The sequence below is a fragment of the Aphis gossypii genome, chromosome 2, assembly GCF_020184175.1.
Source record: "Aphis gossypii isolate Hap1 chromosome 2, ASM2018417v2, whole genome shotgun sequence".
NCBI classification, from domain to species: Eukaryota; Metazoa; Arthropoda; class Insecta; order Hemiptera; family Aphididae; genus Aphis; species Aphis gossypii.
The window spans coordinates 13,063,346-13,086,846 of record NC_065531.1 but is presented as its reverse complement, the minus strand read 5'-3'; the positions used below and the strand labels follow the sequence as shown (position 1 = coordinate 13,086,846).

Genomic DNA, 23,501 nt, shown 5'->3' with positions numbered 1-23,501 from the left:
ATTCTTTAAGTAAATAATGTACATAAAATATATTATAATCATCAAATTACTTGCAAATAAACAAACAAATTTTTATGTTTGCATATTTTACTTTAGTATTTTTGAGAAGATTATGGCATGTTTTGTATTTATGTCTACTATTACTGGTACTTGTACAAGCAATAATTTACTCAAAAACGTACTTTCCTGAGTATCGTGTAACGTTAGGACGTTTAACAATCGTGTCTTATCTATATATACTTAAATTCTATGTGCAACATATACATATATAAATATAATATATACAAATATTTTTATTTACAAAAAACCCAAAAATTCATGCAATTCACGCCAAAACAGTCAATTAGTAAAAATAAAATAATAAATTTAGGAACATAATTTAGTCGTGTTTTTTCAATAATATTAGTTTTTAAGATTAATAATATATTATCGTAACATTCGTTTTGTTATCCTCGGTATTATACAATCAATTATTCTGGTTAATATTATATAAACACCGATCCCAAGGAAGAAGAAAAAACATTTTTTACAAATTCGACCAATTCGGGTTCGGTCGTAGACGTCCCTGCAGCTGTTTTGGTTAGCGAATAAAAAAATAACTCTTCCGCAATAATGCGTCACCGCGACTGTTCGATTAGGTACGGTGACACACTATATATATAGATAATAATATTGTATGCATAGGTGGTGTGTGTGTGTGAAAATTTCTAAATACAAATCAGTGACGAAGACACGAAATAATAATATTCTAATAATATATAATAAATACATCCACTGAAATACGGTGCGCATATAATAATAACAAAATATTACGGTCAAATATAGTGTGCACCATATTATAATAATATAGTCGAACAACAAAGTAAATATTATAATAAAGTCGTGAGTGTGTGTTTGTGTTGGTGTGTGTGTGTGTGTGTGTGCGTGAGCGGTTGAGCGTGTCTACCAAATATCCGTCCTGTCCGTAAAATGATTACCTTGAGTGGTCTGCTCGCTGCGGGCCTTCTGCAGCGCCATCAGCATGTTCGGCGACTTGGCCAACAGCCGGGGACTGGTGGCGTTGGCCTGCCTGTAACTGTCGCTGCGTTTCACCACCGACTTGATCTCGTCCAGGCTCGTTTCCAGGCACTCGGTGGGGTCTTGCATCCGGACGTACGCGCCCCGCACCACCTCTTTGGGCGACAGACTCCGCCGGGTCGGCGATATCAGTGGCGACACCGGTTTGCCGTCGGAGTCGCCGGGACGCCGGCCGTTGTCCGGCAACACGACCACCCGGGACGGCGGGGACCGGTGTCGGCCCAGTGCCGCGGCCACCGTCAGCGGAAGTCCGGCGGCGGTCGTCGTCTTGGACGACCTCCTCTGACCCGGGGAACACGGAAGCGGTATGGGCACCAGGGGTTTCAGTTGCTGGACGGCTGAGGGCGCGGCAGTGGCGGCGGCGTTGCGTTCCGGTTGCACTTTCCTGGCCGCGACCACGTGCAGGCCGCCGACGCCGTTCGGCTGTTTGGTCACCGGTCGGACGTTCAAAGGCGAACGGGGTATGACCTGAAGGAACAACACACACGAAAACAAAACATATTAATCGATGAAAAACTCGTCTTCGGTATATACGGTTAGTGAGCAACGTATATGTGCGACCGCAGTGGTCATCCGCGCAAGTCGTTGCTCGCAATATTAATATTTATGCATGGAGACATTTTTGGCCGGGGACTGCAGGGTTTCGCCGGCAGTTTTCGACGGGTACGTGATCACGTTGATGTTTTTTAGGTCGATAACAGAGATGAAACGCCCGTTGGAGCAACCGCGTTTCGAAATAAGGCATATCGTAAGAGTTTTTTGAATATTATAAAACGATCGTTCAGGAAATAAACTAAGTATTTAGGTACTATGAATCTAGTAAATCAAACATTTTAAAACGTACTCAACCTGTTAGGTTAGGATATGAACATTTCACCTCTAAAATGGAACTCATACAACAGTTATGGTCGGTTAATGATTTCGTATGTACGAAACAATACACCGACGAGAGTAGGTTTAAGGACACCATCATGGGACATTCATTTATATTTTAACCGAAATCAAGGTTTCATCAAAGTCGCCGGCGAGACATCCTTTCGACAAAATATACCCATACATATACATACGGTTATGTATTTTATCACTAGAGAAACTGCAACCGTACAGAGGACAAACCATAACATTATAATTTTAAGTACTCGGTACGAGTTACATTCCGTGTAAACGAATAATAATCATGCATACTGTCTAAATAATAAGCCGCCCGTGCCGTCCGCGTAACGTATCGTATTATTATTATTATTTTAATTGCACGCGGACGGCACGCCGGAAGTGTCTGCGGATGCGTACTTGTGACAAAACGGTGTTTTTGTTGTCGTTGACCGGCAACAACCGGACGTTGGCGTTCACGCACGGGCCGGGTTCGAACGTGTTGACCGTGTGCGTCTTCTTCCGGCGCTTCAAGCTGTCCGACGTGTATATGACTCGGCCCTCGGCGTTCAGCGTTACCCGGGCGCCAGCCGGCTTCTGTCGTTCCGACGTGCCGACGGCGGGCAACTCGTCCAAGTGCACGAACCCCTTGCACAGCGCCTCTTCCGGTTGCTTGACCGTCACCGGTTCGGGTATCGCGTAGTGCGCCAGCGTCACGTACTCGCCGTAATCGTCCAAGTCCGACGACAAGATCGCCCTCACGGCGGTCGTCTTCAGGCTCACCTCGTCGTCGCTTATCGGCGGCGTGATGACGCACATCGACGGTATGCGGCTGGTGTTGATGGTGGTCTTGACCCGGAGCCTCTCCACCCGGTCGACGCCTTCCAGGTCGGAACACTCGGACATCTCCAGGTCGACGGACGGGTTCGTCACCGAGTCCACCGGCGAGCTGCACGTGTTGTGCCCGCTGTCCGGCGAATCGCCGCCGCCGTGTTCCAGGCACGGCCTGGGCTTGACGTCGATCATCAGACCCTCCTCCTTGTACCTGGTCACGTTCTCCTTGGTCAGCCGGGACGGCGCCGTTTTCGACTTGTCGTACAACGCCATCGGGTCCCTGGGGCCGTGCGCGTTGTTCCGGTCGGGCAGCGAGCCGCCGTACGCTATGTCCGCCGACCGTTCGGACAGCTTGCTGCCGCCCCTTTCCGGCACGTTGGGCGGCGACACCATCAGCGACGTACACACCGTGCCGGCCGAACTGGCGGTGGTCGACGTGCTGCCCCGTCCGAAAACGTCGTACTCGCTCTCGGCCGACGACGACTGGAAACTGGGCGTGAGGGCCGACGTGGAGTGCAACGCTGACATCGGTTGCGGCGGGTCCTCCTCTCTGAGCGTCTTCAGGCCGCTGTCCACGTGGAACGACGTGTAGTAGCCCTCGGTGTCGCACGAGTACGTGGAACCGGTTTCGCCTTCGTCGCTGGTCACCGAACTTCCCCCGTGGTAAGTCGGCTTCGTGCTTCCGCTGCAACTGCTAACGCTAGACCTGAAAATGTGCATACGAACGTGTTACAATATTATCGGTGTATGAGCACAACCTGCATAATTTATCATAGTCTTTGAAACATAATATAAAATATATTATTATTATTGTCATCGTCGTATTGTTCAAAAGTTGTACGATTTGAAATACTTACTACCTACCTAATATATTAGGTGATATAATAGCTTATAAAGTTATAAGTCACAAGCTATATTTTGTTACTGTTATTACTATTATTTTAATTTATAGTATTTTTAATTATTTACTTTGACCTCTTTTCGTTCTCTCATTCCAATTTCACGATATCACAGTATAATATAATCGTTAACATTCGTGTACAGGATCATTCATTGGTACATTTGGTTGAAATTTAAGCTTTTAATTGATACTTTTCCGATTTGTTATTTTTTACTAGGTATTTTACTTTAATAAGTTCCTACACCTATAGAATGTGTGTTAATTCCATAAGTAAATTTTTTGAATTTATACTGATACTAATTGTATGTGGATATTCTTTTTTAGTTTTAACAATTCTAATTGATCCTGTAGAATCTGTTTGAAATGGGTATTTTATAAAATAATATTAAAATAGTAGGTGACAGATCAATATAAAATTTCTTGTTTTATTATTACTACATATTATATATTTATTACATTTCCTGATGAATTTAAATCAGTTTAGAGTAGTTATTCTCAATTTGGGATTTGCGATTCTCTTAGTCGTGGGAACTGACTATTTTTTTTGTATAACCACCCATCAGTTCTTATACATTTATTTATTGTACAAGAACATTTCTTAGCGTTGCAAAATACTTAAGTATCTAATTTCATGATGGTCACTTAAAAAGATTAGGAATCACTGATTTATCTAGTATATAGACTTATTCGCCTTGTGTACTTAATAAACGTACATAATTACCTATTATATTTTGTATTAGTATATAAAATAGGCACTTAAAAATAAATTAACAATAGGTTTTTAAAAATTCCTGTTAATTGTCAATGATAGATTTTTCATTTTATAAAATATAATACAGCTACTAATGGTTGTTAACATTTAAAATAAATATATCTAAATATTTTCTTTTCATATTAATCTTTTTTTTTTTTTTGAATTCCAAATGTATGTATAATATAATGGGGTATCTTATCTCCAGGCTGTGTTTAGTATGTATACATTAAACGTATTGACATTTAAAAATATAGTGGTTTATGTGAATGTGTCTCGTTATTTAAGATTATTTGTATAATTGTATACTAATCGTATATATTGTGATTTTAGTATTATTTAAAACATATATGACATACATCTTTGTCTGCATTTCTTATAAGTGTTATTTTAACATTTAAAATTAAATACTTAAAAAAATATTATATATTTATTTAATTTACGTACCTATGTATAATATGTATAGTTAAGATTGAAACCTAACCCTGTAATGATTTTAAAAACTTGTTTTTTAATTATTTTCAATATTATTGTAATTTTTATAGTATACATTATAAAAAAAGAGTTTACGTGTTGATTATTTTGAAATGAACGAATATTTAAGAAAAAATATGTAAATATTTATGACCCCTAATTTTTGTAATTCCAGTATTATTTAATGAAATTGCGTTTTGAATTCATTATTGGTCATACCTTGGTATGTGACTAGTCGAAGTAGACTGTCCACTCTCTGAACTCGCTGACCAATTTCCAGACGAAGAATGCACCGGTTCGTCCTTATCCCATTTTCTTCTAGCCAATCCAACTCTTCCTTTATCTCTAAGCTTCACTGATGCCGACGATGTCGTTTCTATATTTTTAAGTTGTTTTAATCTCATTCTTCCCCAATCTTTCAACATATCAAGGTTTGACTTTTTCTCGGTCACTACAACGGTCGTGCTGCTGGACACGATGTCATCAGAATCTTTATTACTATCAGATAAAGAACTAAAAACAAAAGAAACATGTTATTTAGACGTTCAAGATTTGGATTAAATTCAGTTGTAGTACCCAATAACAGCTTCTAATTCTTTTTGATCAGTTCCAGCAATCGTATTCCTCCTCTTGCCTCTGGGCCTCTTGCTCTTTCGTCGTCTAACAGACGTTTCGTATTCAACGTTCTGCAGAGATCTTCTAAGCGCGCTCATTCGGTTAAAACTCCTGCCGGATACGTCAACTTCGACTATTTGCGGTGGGAATCTAAAAAAAAAAAAAGTTATTATGATAAAATAAAAATTAATTCTGATAGAAAACGTTTAAGAGATTTCGGAATTTTCCAATTGTGTATTATCGGAAGATAAAACATTATCACTTACTTAAGTGCGATGACCTGTTGCTGTTCTTCAGGTGAGGGCAATTTGTGGTCAATTTGATCTTCTGAAACCGGACTTGGATCTCTAGGTATCCTCGATGAACAATCAGGAGCCACGGTTATATCTCCGAGAACTTCTTCCGACGTCCATGGTCGGAGATTGGTGATTGCCGCAGGCTATAATGTATAGTTAAAATCAAAATTCAATTCAATAATAATACAGACAGGTCCTTTATAACTTATAATTTAATGCAAGTGTATTACAATATATAAAAATATAAGTGGACACTTCTTACTGTAGCATTGTAACATAATATCATGTATATGGGTCATATATATATAGGGGGTACGTACCACTGTTTATACATTTAAAAAATATTTTTATACATGTATAATTTATTATTATAAACATTTCAAATAATACTAATGTTGTTTATACAAAATAATAAAATATTAAACAATTTTATGTACGTGTATAGGTACTTAAAGTATATCTAACGGCATACACATGGTTGGTGTCTGAATCGAATGAATATATTGTTTTGTACATCTAACAACACAAATGCAACCTTGACCGGTACAATTGAGAATAGTCTGTAACGTTTGTCTTCTAATGAAACACTGTATGACTATTCAGATAATTCAAGGGCAGGTCCGAGAATAATAAAACTTTCTCGCTATATGAGAATTTTATTTATAAAATGAAATGCCTACCTATTTAAATTTTGTTATTTTACTCGTATTAGTTTCAACTAGTAAAAAAAAAAAAAACAAGTTTAATAAAGGTAACAGAAAAACTATATTGGACAATTTTTTTTTTTATCAATACTTTTTTTAACGTGAATTAATTTAACTTAATTAATACTACGGAATACATTATAACATATTTGGATCACCAACTGGTAAGAAAAATAAATTGGTATTAGTGCCTATCTACTCTTATTTGTAACTTCAGTGTACTTAAATAATATAAATTGTATATTTAAGTATTTTTTTTATAAAATTATTTATTATTAATTGTTTATACTTCTTAATGGATGTTATTTTTTAGTTTTTAAAATATAAATCATTAAATATTAAAATTCTTTGCAATGGGTTCAATTATATATATATACATATAATATATACAATATACATTCACATTTAAATTTATCGGATTTTATGAGTGGTGAATGAAAAATTGTATAAAGAACAATGGATGAACTAAATTTATTGTTATTTTTAAAATATAATGTTTAATTTTATGAGTCTATAAGATTATTGCAACTAGTAACTACCCATGCTTAACACACCTGTTGCATCCGGTTTAATTAATCTACTCTTCTTACTAAAGTTTATATATTTTTTTTTTAATATTTTTTTTCCGTTCTGTTAGCGTGTAACAAACCGTTTGCGTCATAAAACACATTTAATATCCGTCGAATAATTAAATTCACACAGGCGATAGTCATTTCAACAAAACAGACCCTTTATTGTTGTATAGTGTACATACATATATAAAGTTAATATAAATTATATATATATATATTGTATATTGTATATACGTGATCTGGTAGAATTTAAGAAAATCGTCATTTTATTTGTTTATATTAACGCTCAAAATATTAATAACTATGCCGAAAACTCGCTTAGGATGCTTATAACGGTCGTACTCCGTGATATGAATTTTGATCTTATCATTAATGTAGAATATAGAAACGACCATTACGAATGTACAAGTATTTGTAGATATAGATACCTATGTGTGTTTGAAAGTTACTAATGCGTGTAATATCAAATGATTTTATTGCGGTTAAATCGAACTGAGAATAAACGTTTAATGTCATCAGATGCTTTGTATAATAAAAACATTATTTTATTAATGGATATAGGCGTTATTTTTTGAATAATTAATTATATCTGAGTGTTATACAAATGTACAGTTTTAGATTACGTTCAGTTATTGTTTTAATTGATTATAATATAGGTTACCTATGAAATACTTATAAAGTTATAATTAAAAATACGCTTAAAATAAAAATAAAACACTAGATTAATTATCCCAATACAAAAATAATAATATTAAATAACAGACCTTTCTAAGTTCTATGTCGTCAGGTAAAAGAATGTCGTCCAGTGATCGTTTCCTCCTCGATAATCTATGGACGTGAGGTTTATTGGCATATACTTTACTCGGTACTCCAGCTTGATCGTAGAGTCTTTTAACCCAAATAGGTCTATTTTCTGCCAACAATAAATTCTTGTTCTCTACTTGCTTACTCTTAAAATGTTCTGTTTTCAGACTGAACGTTGTCAGGTCACTTTCAGCTGCAAAACAAAAAAAAAAAAATATTATAATACCAGAAACATTAGACACATCGTGGTACAACGATGTACATGTACTATAGAATTACCACAATCATCACATTACACATACGACCCTACCTATATAATTTAATATTTGAGATAACAATACGTTTCTTTACCAAGGTCGGTGTTTATATGTAATGCCCTAAAATGTTATCACGAGCAAATCGATTCATGAAATGCAAATTTAAATCTAGCTAAAATTATTATGATTACTGTATTAGTACAATGGTCCCATTTCACCCGCGGTGTATTTAATTTGAAATCTCGTTCCGTTGGGAAACACGTGATGCGTATTACGTGTATTAGTATTCAACAATTTTTTTTTCGAACAGCACGTTCGATTTATCGTGATCATCAAACGCCCATCTGTTTAGAGAAAATATTCCTATTTTCTATTATTTACACCATAGCTCACAAGTTGTACACATGGCTACCAGTGAAAGTCTATGGCTGTACATGATATTTATGAACGTAATTAGTTTTGCATAGGTAGGTACTATAGGTAAGTACGAACAAAGACCTAATTCTGATATACCATACTATTGACAATATATTATTTTTTTTAACGTTGTAAGTTTACTTGATATTATGGTTTTTTTTGTATTAATGCAACTTATTTTATTAGCGATAAATAATTGAAAGTCGAAATACTTTTATTATTTGTTTACTATAATATTTAAATAGATAAATACGTATGCTCGTATTTATTAATTATAAAATATAATATAATAATTTTTTACTGTACCTACTCATGTTATTGTTATAATATTTCCACTTTTGTTAATATTATGTAATTATAACTTACAAGTAAAAGAAATTTAAATTTAAAATTTTTTTTAAATATGCTTTAAAAATTACAATATTAGCGTGTTGAATAATTATTATTTAATTGGAATGAATTATTTGTTCATGCACTATTAAATAAAAATATACAGTTAAAACATACTTCCTCTAAACTCAATCATTATTAGTTAATTAATGATGGAAAAAATAAAATTTTAAAAATTATTGGTTTTAGATAAACAATAAAAGTATTTTAACTGCACTAATAAATAATAATAAATGGTTTTTGAGGTCATAATTCAAGTTTTATTTCTCATCTTTTAAATTTAGGGCATAGCAATTTTCGTTAGTATTAAGATTATTTAATCATTAGTAATTGTATAGATGTTGATAAAAATATAGTCAAATAACTGATTAATAGTAGATTTTTTTTTTAAAGCTTAAGGTACAATAATATTAAAAGTATGTTTTAATTTTTAAGCAATGCTCATGCTTTATAGTTTATTTTATAAACTAAGAATTTTTGATTTTAAGTATAATATATAGTTAAAAAGCCAATTTACATATTATATGCTTTAAGAAAGACTCTCTTTATTACACACACACACACACACATATATTATATATAAATAAAAGTAATCGTTATAGATCGACCATTTTGGTATCTATAAAACTAGTTTAAAAATACAACTTGTGATGTGTTAATTATATATTATATAATGAATTCAAGTTTTTATGCAATGCATGAGTAAGTGGCTAACCGTGTGCAAATAAAAGTACAAGAACAATAATTATTATGTCACAACTTTTTTAATAAATTGAAAACATTACTGATTCAATGTAAGCATATAAAAAATAATTTAAATGAACCGTATAATACACTAAATTGTATATTTTCTTAACAACGGAAAAAAATGAATCCTGAAAGTGACGGGCAAAAACTGATTTAAATTAAAAACAATAAATAAGAACAAAACAATTATTTTTTATTACTTGTCTGGTAGACTGTTACTGTTGTAAAACGTATTTTACGTAGCTTAACACAATTTTTTTTAGTAAACCTTGTAACATAATATACTTCATATTTCATAAAGTCGTTTCAAGAAGTATTTTTTAAAGGTATGTTAAGTGTCGAATTAGAAACTTCATAATATACCTAACTGAAGTGTTACACACGATTTTCGTGATTGTCAAAACATTCTGTTTATCATATTATTTTATCATACGATGAGGCAGATATGATACTATATAGATATATATATAATCGCACGTTATTATTTGCGTTATCTTCGGCAGCTTATCTGAACGGTAAAGCTCGTTAATGACATGTCCGATTTCATTGGCTATTTTTGGGATTCAGTGAGCTGCAGTACATATAATGGTTTACAGAAACCATAATATGATATGCACAATACACATATAATATTTTCAAGTCGAAAAAGTAATTTAGATTGAGTTTTTAAATATATTAATTGCTCATAATCATATTGTAAATCCGTTTTGTACGCTCGGGCTCGTATTTACTCAATTTATTGTGATTTTTTGAAAATGTATTGATGTACCTATTGTAGTATAATTTGAACGATCACAGTTTCTGAATTATTACTCTATAGTAATAATGGTTTATTGAATATTTGAATTAATCGGATGAATAATATTAAACAAAATACCTTAGACACAATTCGAAGAAAATCAATTCCATACAGAGTATCGATCTAACATAATTATATAGGTACCTACCTATATTTTATGATTTGCAAAACACATATTAAAAAACACGGCCGGTGTCATCGTTACTCGACACATTCATCGCAGTATTTTTATTTATCGTTGACCGAAAAACTCAATTAATTATTATCCAGACCGGGCCAACGCGCGTTTATGTCGCGCAACCGCTCTCGCCCGGGGCCGAGCGTCTCCGCCGCCTCGGCATCTCATCATCCTTTCACGTGCGACCGCCGCCGCGCCGTTGGCACATATAATACGTATAGGTAATATGTATACATCACAATATTATACTCTACTGGAGGGTAACTACATATATCTATATAATATTATATACTATTACACTATAATACAGTACTGTATAGCTATTACTACTGTAACTATAATATATTATACTATGTGCCGAGCGGGTTCGGTGAACTCCTCACCGCGCCGGCCGTCGTCGCCTGCAACAGTGCACGCACAACGGACGTTATCTGTGTGTGTGTGTGTGTCTATAAAAGGCATGGACCGCGTACACGTCTTAAACGTACTGCGGTACAGTTGAGGGGACTAAACGGGACCGGTCCGTCTCGGGCCGACCGGTACGTGTGCGGTTGTTGTAGCTGATATTATACTATACATAGCTATGGTACACGACATCACAAACGCGACGGTTGACGAGAAAGACCAGAGGAGATAGAGACAAACCACTCTCGAGGGGTGATTGGGGGGGGGGCAGGAGAGATTTATAGAGATAGAGCGAGAGAGAGTGAGTGATAGAACGGAGGGGGTAGGAGAAAGAGAGAGAGAGACGGAGAGACGTTGTCGTCGGTGGAAAGAAACGCCGCCTGTGTGTATAAACGAACGTGATGCGATTTCGAAAAATATATAATGTCTACGCCGTCTTCTCTCCGTATATACTTAATCGTAATCCTTTTATCGCGCGCAGGCACCCGAATATCGTGGGAAAACGATCCGACGATTTCGACACACCGTGGCGATTATTAACGGGGTCTAAGTATCTAAATACCTAGCTGCAAGTAACCATACGAATAATATATTTACGTATATAATATAGTATCCTGCAGGTATATTATACGTAACATACATAATTGCAAAGCTGTAGGCTTATAATATCGTGATCTATTTGTTTTCCGTATTTTGTTACTGGCTTTTGTTTTTCCGTTTTCCGACGTATCTCTTATACAAACGAATGATGAGTTGTTTTGCCGATACACACGAATCGCGGAATCAAACACGTGCGCACCGCGAGAAGACGGCTCGAGGTCGGGCCACTTTTGGCAACGAGCGCGAGTCAAGACTATTTTTACTGTTATCGACTGACCTCGCGCAAATCAAATGCGCGAAATGTAAGTCAAAAGATGTAAAAACTTTATTATTTTTAGATGACACGCAAAACCTCACGATCAGAGTAGTGCGCGTTCACTATCGTTGATACCGATTTTTAGGCCAAAAACCAAATTTAAAAAAAAAACGCGTAGATGTGATACAAATAGCAGAAATAATGTAAATGTGCCAAGCTAGTTTTTTTTGCAGTACCCAATGCACTAATACTTAATTATACATTATTTAAAGAAGCTTGCGAGTATCGATAGGAATACGATTGCAACTAACTGCATGATTAATTTAGGTAGGTATAGATACTTTTTTGATTTGGAAAATACCTCGATCGTATAATCTTATCATTGTACTATTTTAATCTTCTGTGTTCATGAAAATTGTAAACAAAATATTGTTCTTCCCCAGTGAATAGTTACTTTTAATATACCCACATAACATAGCATTATGATCAGAAAGATTATTTGAACAAAAATCATTCTTGAATGTGTTGCAATAAAAGTCGACTTGATGTCGTAAAACAAAAATAAAATATATCTGAAACTTATTAGCGTTAACCTTATTACTATCGCTTGACATTAATCAACATCGTTTAACCATAATTAGGTACCTAATAAACGATAAAGTGGGTTGCATGCATGAATATTTAATGTTCATAATAGGTATATTAAATTTAGGCAAATAACATAATAATTTTAAGAGTTATAGTTTTAGTCCGTTATACGAATTACTTAAAAAATAAATCTATTTTTTGTGATCCGGTATGTTCGAGCACACACATAAACAGATTAAATAAATTAACTATGTCATCCCGAGTTTTAATGTTTATTTTGGCGCCAATGTAATTAGGGAAGTCGTCTACTCGAGGGTAAGAAAACCATCGTAGTTTATTTTTTATTAAAATATTTCATATTAATGTATTTATTGTTAGCTTGATGCGCTTATTAATTATGTATTTTTTAAAATATAATATTGCGTATGGCTAACGGTTTATCTTTTTACAGTACACACTTTAAACCATTAAAAGAATTAATAAAATAATTTTTCTTATGAATAATGTTTATGTTAATATCGGTTATTATGATCATGTATGGTTTATCTAGCAGAACCATAAAAATGATTTTCTACAGTGTGTTTGATACGCTAATCAATTTTTTAGGTACGTTTACCTATTTTATTATTTGTTTTATTCTATTCTAAAATAAATTATTACTGTACAATACAGTTATGTACTTAATAGTTAATTATAATTCAACCGTTAAATATAATAATAATAAGGTAATGAATTCATTTTTATGTTTTTAATTATTGTTATGACATATATGCTCAAGCTAAAGCCAAATCCGTTTTTCGCAGTACACTCAACATTATAATATAGAACAAAATTATTGAAAGAATTAAATTTAAAAATTATCCTAGTTCATAAATGGTATCAAATATTTGAATGTTGTTTTTATATTGACCAAATAATTCAAACACTAATGACAACGATAAAATATATTCGATAGTGGAATGACAGTCAAAATTATGTCTGGTTTATTCTTTATTGAGGCCCAGTGCCCAAGGTATTTATAAAAACTTAATGTGACTTCACGCATTAATAGTGGTTAGTTCACCTAACATGTTCTATACTAAAATACATAAAATTACTGTTTTATTAAAAAAAAAAAAATTAAACATAGCATACTAATTGAAAACATTAACAAGACGAAAAACAATATATCTATTATAGTTAAAGTATAATTTAGTGGTGGCTGACGACAATTATATTGTAGACATTATATTATAGACAGACATATCTGTGTAATATATTTTAGTGTGCCAATCTTCGATAATAGATTCCATTTTTATTTTTTATTGAAGTTGCTGTTTTCATTTATACGAATACTTGCTGTACGTGAGTGTATTATTGTATACATTATTTAAACATTTTAAATTTGACATATATTTAATAAACAAGTTTAGTTTGAAACTTGAAAGTAATTATTACTATTATTAAGAGTAAGATAAATGTATAGAATCTATTATTTGTACTTGACTAGAATAAAAATTAGACAACTATAAGTAATAAGAATTAAGAATAATTAATATTAATAATAATTAACGCAGTAACGCATTGAATATTAGTCTATAAGAAGAATTGAACTTGAATTCCTGTAGTCCTGTGCTAAAAATGCTCAAGATTCAAGATACTATTTTTTAATCGAATGAACCGGCACATTCATGGGTAAATGCGTAACTTATACTTAGGTATATAAACATATACATATATGTATAATATATTTATAAGAAACTCGTTTTCTGGACATAGAATTTTACTATATGTATATAAATTTATATTATTTTCCAGAAAGATCGATTTTATAATAATCCACGTCAAGAATGATTTATACGTTCTTTGCGTTCATTCACGTAATACAGTCAAGGCGTTAAAACGAGTTTAAGTATGTAGTTATATATACGTACACTAGTATACTTCGAGGCTTAATTCCCGTGACATTGTTTCCCATAGGAGTGTATCAACGAGGGTTAATGAAACCAATGCTTCGAGTCGACGAAAAGCAATATCCATAAATCGAGGTCCCTACAGACAGGGTTAGAGTGGTTTTAGGGCTAATTGAATACCGGGTTTAGCGACTGTAAAACCTAAATGTGATACTTACACGTGTGCGCGCGCAATCGCGTATCTGTGTGTTGCGTGTGCATAGAGATGTAAAAATGATTCACCCCCGCTACACGAACGTCCACGCGGTCTAACATAAAATGTGCGACGGAAAAACGATCAAGTATTCCAAAAATAACGCCCCACAGAGGCGTTTTACCACAGTCATCTTTCCAGACAGTTTTCGATTTTTGAAACGAAATAGACCGGTATATTTAACTCGATGAATAATTATTTATACATTTTTTATTCATCAATGGAGCTATATGGAGGGACTAGAATTGAATACTCGTATTATTACAGAGTCTTAAAATATAAATAGGTATTATATTATATACTAGTGTTAAAAATATTCAAGAAACTTACTATGTTAATTTAACTATTTTAACTGAATATTAGGTACCTATAAGTCTAAATAATATATAATATATGCAACACTGATTGGTTTTCCGATTTATAGTATTTTTGTATTCTTTAAAAATAAACTGAACTACACGCGGATTAACGATGAATGACGGCATGTCATAGTTAAGAGTTGTTATCGATAGACAAATGAACTTTATTATTTACACCGAGCTATATTTTATTATTTGTTTAAAACTGTGAAGCTGTCGATCGTTTGAATCGTTTTGTTTAGGAATGAAACTGTAGGTTTTTGTTCTGGTTAAAATTGTAGCAGCATTTCTTTCAAACACAAACGCGAATGCCAATTTGTACGTCAACTGTAGATATTTACATAAAATTGACTGCGGCCCACGCACCAACCGGTGATGGATATGAGTATATTAAATATAATGAGGATAATTTTTACGACATTTGTCCGAGTTAAAACACACGATTGTACGTCCTTTGTATGTATAGCTATATTCGATGGTTCGAGTGGGCAAACTCTTTAAATTCAAATCGTTTTTGACGTCTCAAGGTCCGGCCACATAATCGTAGGTACTATATACCTAATAGGTACTTATATTCACATTTGACCAATGGGCATTAAACGCATATGTTCGTTAAAATTCGGTTTTAAATCTTCAAAAACACGCACAAGTCGAAACAAAAACAGGAATTTCGCGGAGAAAACGTTATACGACTGTATACGCAGACGGTCGGTGTATTGTATTGCAATGTTATCGATAAACGAGCGGTATAAAACCGAAATGCGGTATACATATGATGAAACAACTCGGTCGTCTCTCGGAGGTGGTCGAGGAAAAAAAACGTGATTCCCATTCGATCGTGTGGACTCTCCACGTCCACCGCTTTTCAATAGGTATTCAACACTTCTATATACATTATACACATACATACCAATATAGGCCTGTCCCTCTATACGTATATATATTATATATATATAAGCAGAGTTTACCGGTCGGTCGTAAAATAGCTGCGTTCTTCTTACACGGAACCAATTAAACGAGATTCTTGTGCTCGCGTCATCCAAAGCCGATATTACTACATTACTATACACTATACTAATAACAATAAATCCGACTGAATACAATTGTGGGTAAAGCAGCTTTTTATGCCGTTTTATTTTTTCCCGGCGGTCGATGTATTTACGTGGTGCACGTATACCCAACATGAACGATGAACCGTAAGTCAACGGGTATAGTAAGCCTAAGTAATATACAATATTATTGTCATATATGTAAGTACATATGGTACGCTGACGTGTGTTTACTGTATATTATGTATCCTTATATAATATTATCATGTGCAAGACTTCACCGAGGTTGTTATTATTACGTGTGATGACACCGCCGCATGTAGATGGATGGCTAATTAAGTGGCCAAAATTAAAATCCGCCCACGGAGGATGACAAATTATCGACGACCGGGTTAAACGCCTAATTGAACCAAATTACATGTCATGTGCGTTTTATATGCTTGTCATGGTTTAATTTCCGCAATGTCATCTATACCGGAACCGCGTTTAAGATGTGGCGGACGAACTCCGCACGAAATAAACTTGCACTTTACCTATACATATATATATTATTTTGCAGTGGTACAATGTGGTGTGCTATAATACTATTATGTCAGACGTTAATACCTCTAAAACAATCAGACAGATATTAGATTTTAAAGTGGTAAATAACTATGATTAATGAATGGCGAAGATGTACATGTATAAATATGGCGTACTAATAGGTATAAATTATAATAGCTACAAGCAAATTCTAAGTTTTCGTGAAGTGTTCTTAAACGTTAGTGTAGTATATGATTTCGGTACAAAATTATGTATTCTTGCGGTTGACACGATGAGTTAAATCAATATTTGAAAATACATTACTATGTGTCCTGTTATACTAAAACACAGCTGACTGAGATAAAGACGTTTATGATTTTATTCCTATTCTTATATGCTAAGATTTACAAGAAATAATATTATGTGTTGACTTTTAAATAATATTATTATTGTAAGCGTACTCGATGTTTAAAATTCAATAGCTTATAAACCATAAAGTAGGTAACTTCCAGTTAGAAAAATAAATATATACTTATGGACATATTATTATTATTACTATTGTACCTATAGACGGTGTCAGAAATACGTCTGACGTTTCACTGTTATCACGGAACATACCAATGTAAATGCAAACAAAAGAATATCAAATGTTTATTTTGAAAAAAAAAATGTCTTCGTTTCTATAAATATTTATTGTACATTCGAATAATATGCTTCAGTAATTTTTAATTTTTAAACCACTCGTATTGTTGACAATACCTGATGAATTTATTATTATTGTCACCTTTTTTTAAGCACAGTTATTTGCGAATTTACAAGAAAGAAAACAAGTGAAAATAAGGAAATAAACAATACGAGAAAATAATGGCGAAACGAATCGATACGGGGTGTTGAATTCTAGTGTATTTTGTACACAGGAAACCAAATGATTGATAAGTCGGATGCTCAATGTACAGTAAATATTTTCTCATCTAATTGTGTAATTTATTATACCGTAATAATTGTAATAATAACAATAATAATAAAAAAAAATTAGCAACAGACAAAAATAATTAATAGGTAGTACGTTATTGTATTTTGATAGTTCAAAAAAGTTATTCCATACTAATAACGTACACATTATATACGATATCAACACGCAAGTCGTCATAATTTTGTAAAATATAATATATAGGCACACTGATAAATCGTCATTTTTCGGTCGAATCATGAGATATCGCAAAAACACGATTGTCACGTGTGGTATACGTTTTTCCCGTACTCGTCTATACGCAAAAATCACATATAATAACATATTAAGGGCTATTTGGTGGTAGCCTGCGGGATGTCGAACAAACAAACGTGATTATCATGATAATATTATACGCGAGTGTGTGTGGTTTACAATATGTATACTTCTATGAGAGCGAGGAGGTATTTTGCCCATAATAATTTATTAATATTATATATATATATAACGTCGGGCTGAGGATAATAAGAGAACGCTATGATTTGTTTATTTCAATACGTGTTTGTTCATTATGCTGTTATTTCATTATTTATTATTACTACGGGGTATAAAATACGTAGATATTCCACGCGAAAAATTCGATGTACGCGTATATAATGCTTTATGTTTTATTACAAGTGTTATATACAACAATAAAAAATAATCTGATCAACACCAACAGCAGCAGCAATGGTGACGCGTTAAGTATTGTAATATGCTTGCCTATGTTATACAATAGCTATTGTGCTGTTTCGATACTGTTGGGTATGCTTTAAATGCAAAAATTAAAATAGCAGGCGGCCGTAAAACTGGGCAACCGATATCATTCGCGCGTACACTGCAAATCTATAAATTCTGCTATATATAGTCTGTCCAATATACCAAAGAAAATAGGAAAGCAAAATTAGTATAAAACTGTAAAAAATATTAAGTCTTCGAGGTAAAAATGAAAATAAACAAAGGAGTTTCCAAGTAGAAACGTCAAGGATAGCGTTTGACAGTCACGAACCGCCTCTAATTTTGAGACGGCGCGGCGTCACGCATTAGTCGACAGTGTCACTATTTTTCGCCCGTGGCGCTCTACGTCGTTTTATTATTATAATTATTATATACAAAGTGGACATGTTGTGTGTGTGTGTACACTTCAACAAACGACGCTGTATAGTCAAGCCTTGAACAGGATTTTTGAACACGAATTTACGGTAGAAATCGCGTAGGTATAGTATATAGTACACGTATAGTACAAACACGAATCCAGGAATTTTAGTTTTATTTAGCTCGAAAGACATCGTATAGATTATTAGTGTGAAGATGACAAGTCTTACTTTGGTCCTCGAGAATAAATGTGATCGGGTGATCGGGGTTTTATTTCTTATTTTTTACAAGTTCAGTAAGTATACAAATAGGTATTCCAATTATTTCACAGAGATGTTAGCACCTCAAATGGCTGAATTATTGCAGTCTTTTCTTCTGTGATATTATTGGTAAAAAAATTAAATTTTACTGATCATTTTTTGCTTTAGCTTCAAAAATAATTTATCTATATAACTTTACTAATATGTTCAGCAATATTTGAATGATCAATTAAAGATTTTTTGAATTTAAAAAAGTGAGCAATGCTTCCATAGTCCTTCCTTGGCTTCGTCCTTAGTGTTAAGCAAGACTATTAAGTCTACATTTTGTTCATTGTTTAAACACTCACCTCGTGCTATTGAAAGAAATTAAATCAATAAAAAAAAAACAAATGAATATTTGTTGTCCTGAGAACACGAAGGTAACTATAAAATAAGAATACTTAGATAAACAACATGTAGACATGTAGTAGAGTCATCACTCGTTATAGTATTACAGCAACGGATGGACAAAATGCGCTTTGAATATTTAATGATAACTTTTATAGTATATTATTGTAGTGTTCATTGTGTATTTTGCATTTGGTTTTTTTAATAACAAACTCGTATCGTTTTCCGTTTACAACGGGACGAATTCGACGGATTTTGATTAGTAACAATCTACTTTTTATTATGTAAGACGTATTTATAATCGTGTAGAACAACGCTCAAACAAGGCAAAATCTAAGAAGCTGGTTTTTTTTTTTTTATTTGTCTAGACTCTAGACGTCTCTACAGTATACTGTATTGTACAGTCGTACGGCGTTATTGTAAAACGATTTTATTCAAAGAAGTTTAGCATTCTTGGAGTGTTTTCCCGTGTTTTAAATGAAATAGCTGATCTTTCTAAAACAAATTATACAAGTTTAAATTCATTGCGACTGCGGTTAGATATTGTTTTTTCAAAGTACCAATAGTAGTCATATACAAAATTGGAAACCGTAAGATATACGTATGAGTCGTATGACCGTATTTTATATTAATACTACAATAATTAAAACAGATTCCATTCATGTTTCATTTTGTGGATAAGACCAGAAGAAAGAGAGCTATCGTTTGACATACGGGCGGCATATTGTGATAAAATATGAGACAGGACAGATGGTCGGCAGCAGGAGTATGGCACGTGCTATGGTTCGGCGGCAGCGGTTCTAATGATTTACATTTGTTCATATTGTATCATAATCTTATATGACGTTAAACGGCATATGTATTAATATAATACATATTGTTATATTGAAATCGATCCAAGAAAAAGAAGAAAATAAACTGTTAAAAGTTCGATAAAACAGACGTGTTTCTCATCATACGAAAAATTATATAAAAATAATTTATAGACTGAAATGTATATGTGGTAGATAGTTTTCGTATTTAATAAAGAGAAAACAATGTTTTATCTTAAATACGAATATGAATAAAAATTAATTAGCGGTTTAAAATATTTATTATTTAGGCGATGATTATATAAATTCAACTGAAATATTATACGTTCATCATTTTCAAATTAATGATCCAATAATAATGAACAATTATTTCATTCAATTTCAAAATGTAGTTGGTTATGAAAAGAAATCATAACACATAATATGTTTTTGATATGGCTCGTATGAGTAAAATGTTTGAATGTGCGTTCTGTCAAACGAACTTTAAAATTCATACAAGTACTCAAAGCCATCAAATAAACAAGCGACAGAAAAAATAATGCGTCAATGGTTTGTCAATTTTTAGAATTTATTTTGAATGTAAAAAATAATCTGCTTATGAAGTAACATAATTTTGATGATTTAATAAACCAACGCGTTTGAACGTTTGAACTCACACGCGACCATCATATACCTAATTAAGAAGACGTAACTAGTATATTATTATTTATTACCATACAGACGTATATCTACCATATTATTTCAAATAATACTTTTATGTGAAAATTACATAATACCATTCTCTTAATTATTAACAAAATAGGTACTGTTGATAATAATTATAATTCAAAGACATAGCGGTAATATGATTTTATGAATATAATATCATAAAATTTGATACTTGAAACAAATGAATACACTAGGGAAAACAATAATCGTATATATTATGTTATACGTATACGTTTTGTTTATAGGCAAAGCGATTTTTTTAATTCTAATAATACTTTCTAGGCGAGAACACGGTTGTTCATACGAAACTATATTAAATATCATATTATTATAATATTATATCAGATATCATATATTGTTGGACGAGATGGAAACAGGGAACCGAATTTCCGTATAGTTCTTTTTCCCTTCTTTCTGCAAGTACTTAGATACACATAGGCACTTCGGTATAACTGCGCGGACGTGTCCCCTCTCGATTTATGTTTTTTGCGCCACTTGAATTCGCGATCACCACCGACCGCGTGATATAGTAAGTTATATTATAGGTGGTGTACATGTGTTCCTGCACCTATTTATACTGTACATAGTGCATATACATCGTATATTGGCAGCGAACACTCGATTTATAGGAAAAAACAAACTCCTAACAATTCGCATCACGAATTATCTCTCGCGGCCGCGCCTCCCCATCGACATCCCATGGTATTATGTATAAATCGCACGCACGCTGCACAAGTGTTGGCCCCCCCCTGATAATTTTTTTTTTTTCGGCACCCGAACCTCGGCTCGATCGTTACGCGTTATTGTTCTCTCGTAACGTATCGGGGCCGAACCAAACAACCCTCCAAAGGTGTACCCCCGGACCATCGCGGTGTACGCGGTATGTATATATGCATATAGTACGTGTACACGTCACCTGGGTACTGATTTTACGATGCCATGTGTTTAGGGTTGGAGGGTACTACAGCGATCGGTCATGAATGACGTGTCATCGTGCGAGTGTTTGTAAGAGAGTGAGAGAGTGTGTGTAATACGCACTTTAATACACACACACGTTGATCCCAATTGTATTACGATTTAATGCGCTATTGTCGTCGAGCGCATGCCATAATGATTCTGTTGTGCATATAGCCCGCGTTTCGTCCCGTTTAATTTCACGTGTCGAATTTTCGGGCTGGACTTCCGGACGGACGACCCTGCCCGGTCGTAAAAATTAAATATTTTGGCGGAAACGCCACGCGTATTTCATCGCAACGGAACCGATCTGTGCAGACAAACACACACACACACACCGTGTCGTGTAATATATATTATAGGTACACTGTGCACTGTGCTACTACACACCCATGCCGTTAAAATGCGTTATATTATTATTATTTCATTATAAATAATATAAATCAATTCGGATAAAAGCATTTCTGCTAACTCATTTTGACCAGAGCCCAATGAAAACTGGTTTTCGTGCGTGAATTTAATTTGTCACCGTGTGTGACAGTATAATATGTAGGTATCAAACTAATATAGATATATTATTATTATATTGTGTGAATGTATGTGTGTTATCTCCTCCTTCACACACGCATCGTATTTTTTATGTGTACATAAAATGTACAGGATTGAAACCACTAGATAATGTTTTTTTTTGTCATTACTCGTTGAAAAATTAATTGAAAGGATTCGTCGAGAAGACATATTTTTCTCTACGTATTAATACAATAATAATAATAATAAAAACAAAACAAAAAAACGTGACTTAAAAAAAATACGAAATTAGAAAAAACGTTTTTCCCATTTGAGCAATTGCATGACGTGTAACTTGTGCATAATAAAAAACGGTTTGCTCAGTTTTAACCACTACCGTGGTAATGTTTGTTTGAATATGGTGAACCGTAGATCAAGATTTTAAAAAGTTTTTCAGATTAAGTTAGTGTTGTATACCTATACGTATTTTAGCGTTTATACGAAAAACTAAAAAGTAAGTAAATACGTATAAATAAGGTACATATTCGTGTATATGGACACGCTGTTCCGTCAGGCCATTTTATGTAGTGTAGGTACGCATATTTTCCGTATTGCGGATACCAACACAGAACACTGCAGGTGTTTTACGCACAATGTTTAGAGTATTTTCAATGCAGACTCGTGGTGTGCACTACGATTTATTTATCAGTTCACGTCAAATATTCTAAAAGGTACAAACTATATAACCGTTTGGTTTTTCTTTTATTACTACCTCATATATCGATTTATATATAACGTTTTGGATATTTTTCTGATATTACGCGTTCTAAAGTGGTAATGCGTTTTGTAAAGAATGTATACTATATAGAGCGTATTATACGACAAAAATCGACTTTAAATCTGTATAGTAAATTACGATCAATGCGCGCGGTACATATAAAAATATATTATATAGGTATATAGATCGAACATATTTTTATATAATAATAAACACAAAAAAACCGTTTACGTACATTGTCGTGTCGGTCGGTTGGTGGGATACGATTTTGACCCGATCGAATAAGAAAATATTATAGTATTGCTTACGTGACCAATTATTATACTATATATATATAATGTATTATATAAACGGTGTCATGTACAAAATGTGATAGCAATTTTTGAAAAGACTTAGGTAGGT

General features: G+C 33.4%; 1 protein-coding gene across 1 annotated transcript in view; it reads right to left on the bottom strand.

The window, feature by feature from the left end:
* LOC114129194 (uncharacterized) overlaps positions 1 to 23,501 on the bottom strand; it is a 40,173-nt gene that overhangs the window by 5,420 nt on the left and 11,252 nt on the right. Inside the window, exons 2-7 of the mRNA XM_050201980.1 lie at positions 7,859 to 8,091; positions 5,789 to 5,961; positions 5,484 to 5,672; positions 5,127 to 5,420; positions 2,368 to 3,487; positions 978 to 1,545 (exon numbers count right to left, since the gene is read on the bottom strand). Of these exons, the coding sequence (XP_050057937.1) occupies positions 978 to 1,545; positions 2,368 to 3,487; positions 5,127 to 5,420; positions 5,484 to 5,672; positions 5,789 to 5,961; positions 7,859 to 8,091 (2,577 nt within the window). The remainder of the gene's footprint in view (positions 1 to 977; positions 1,546 to 2,367; positions 3,488 to 5,126; positions 5,421 to 5,483; positions 5,673 to 5,788; positions 5,962 to 7,858; positions 8,092 to 23,501) is intronic.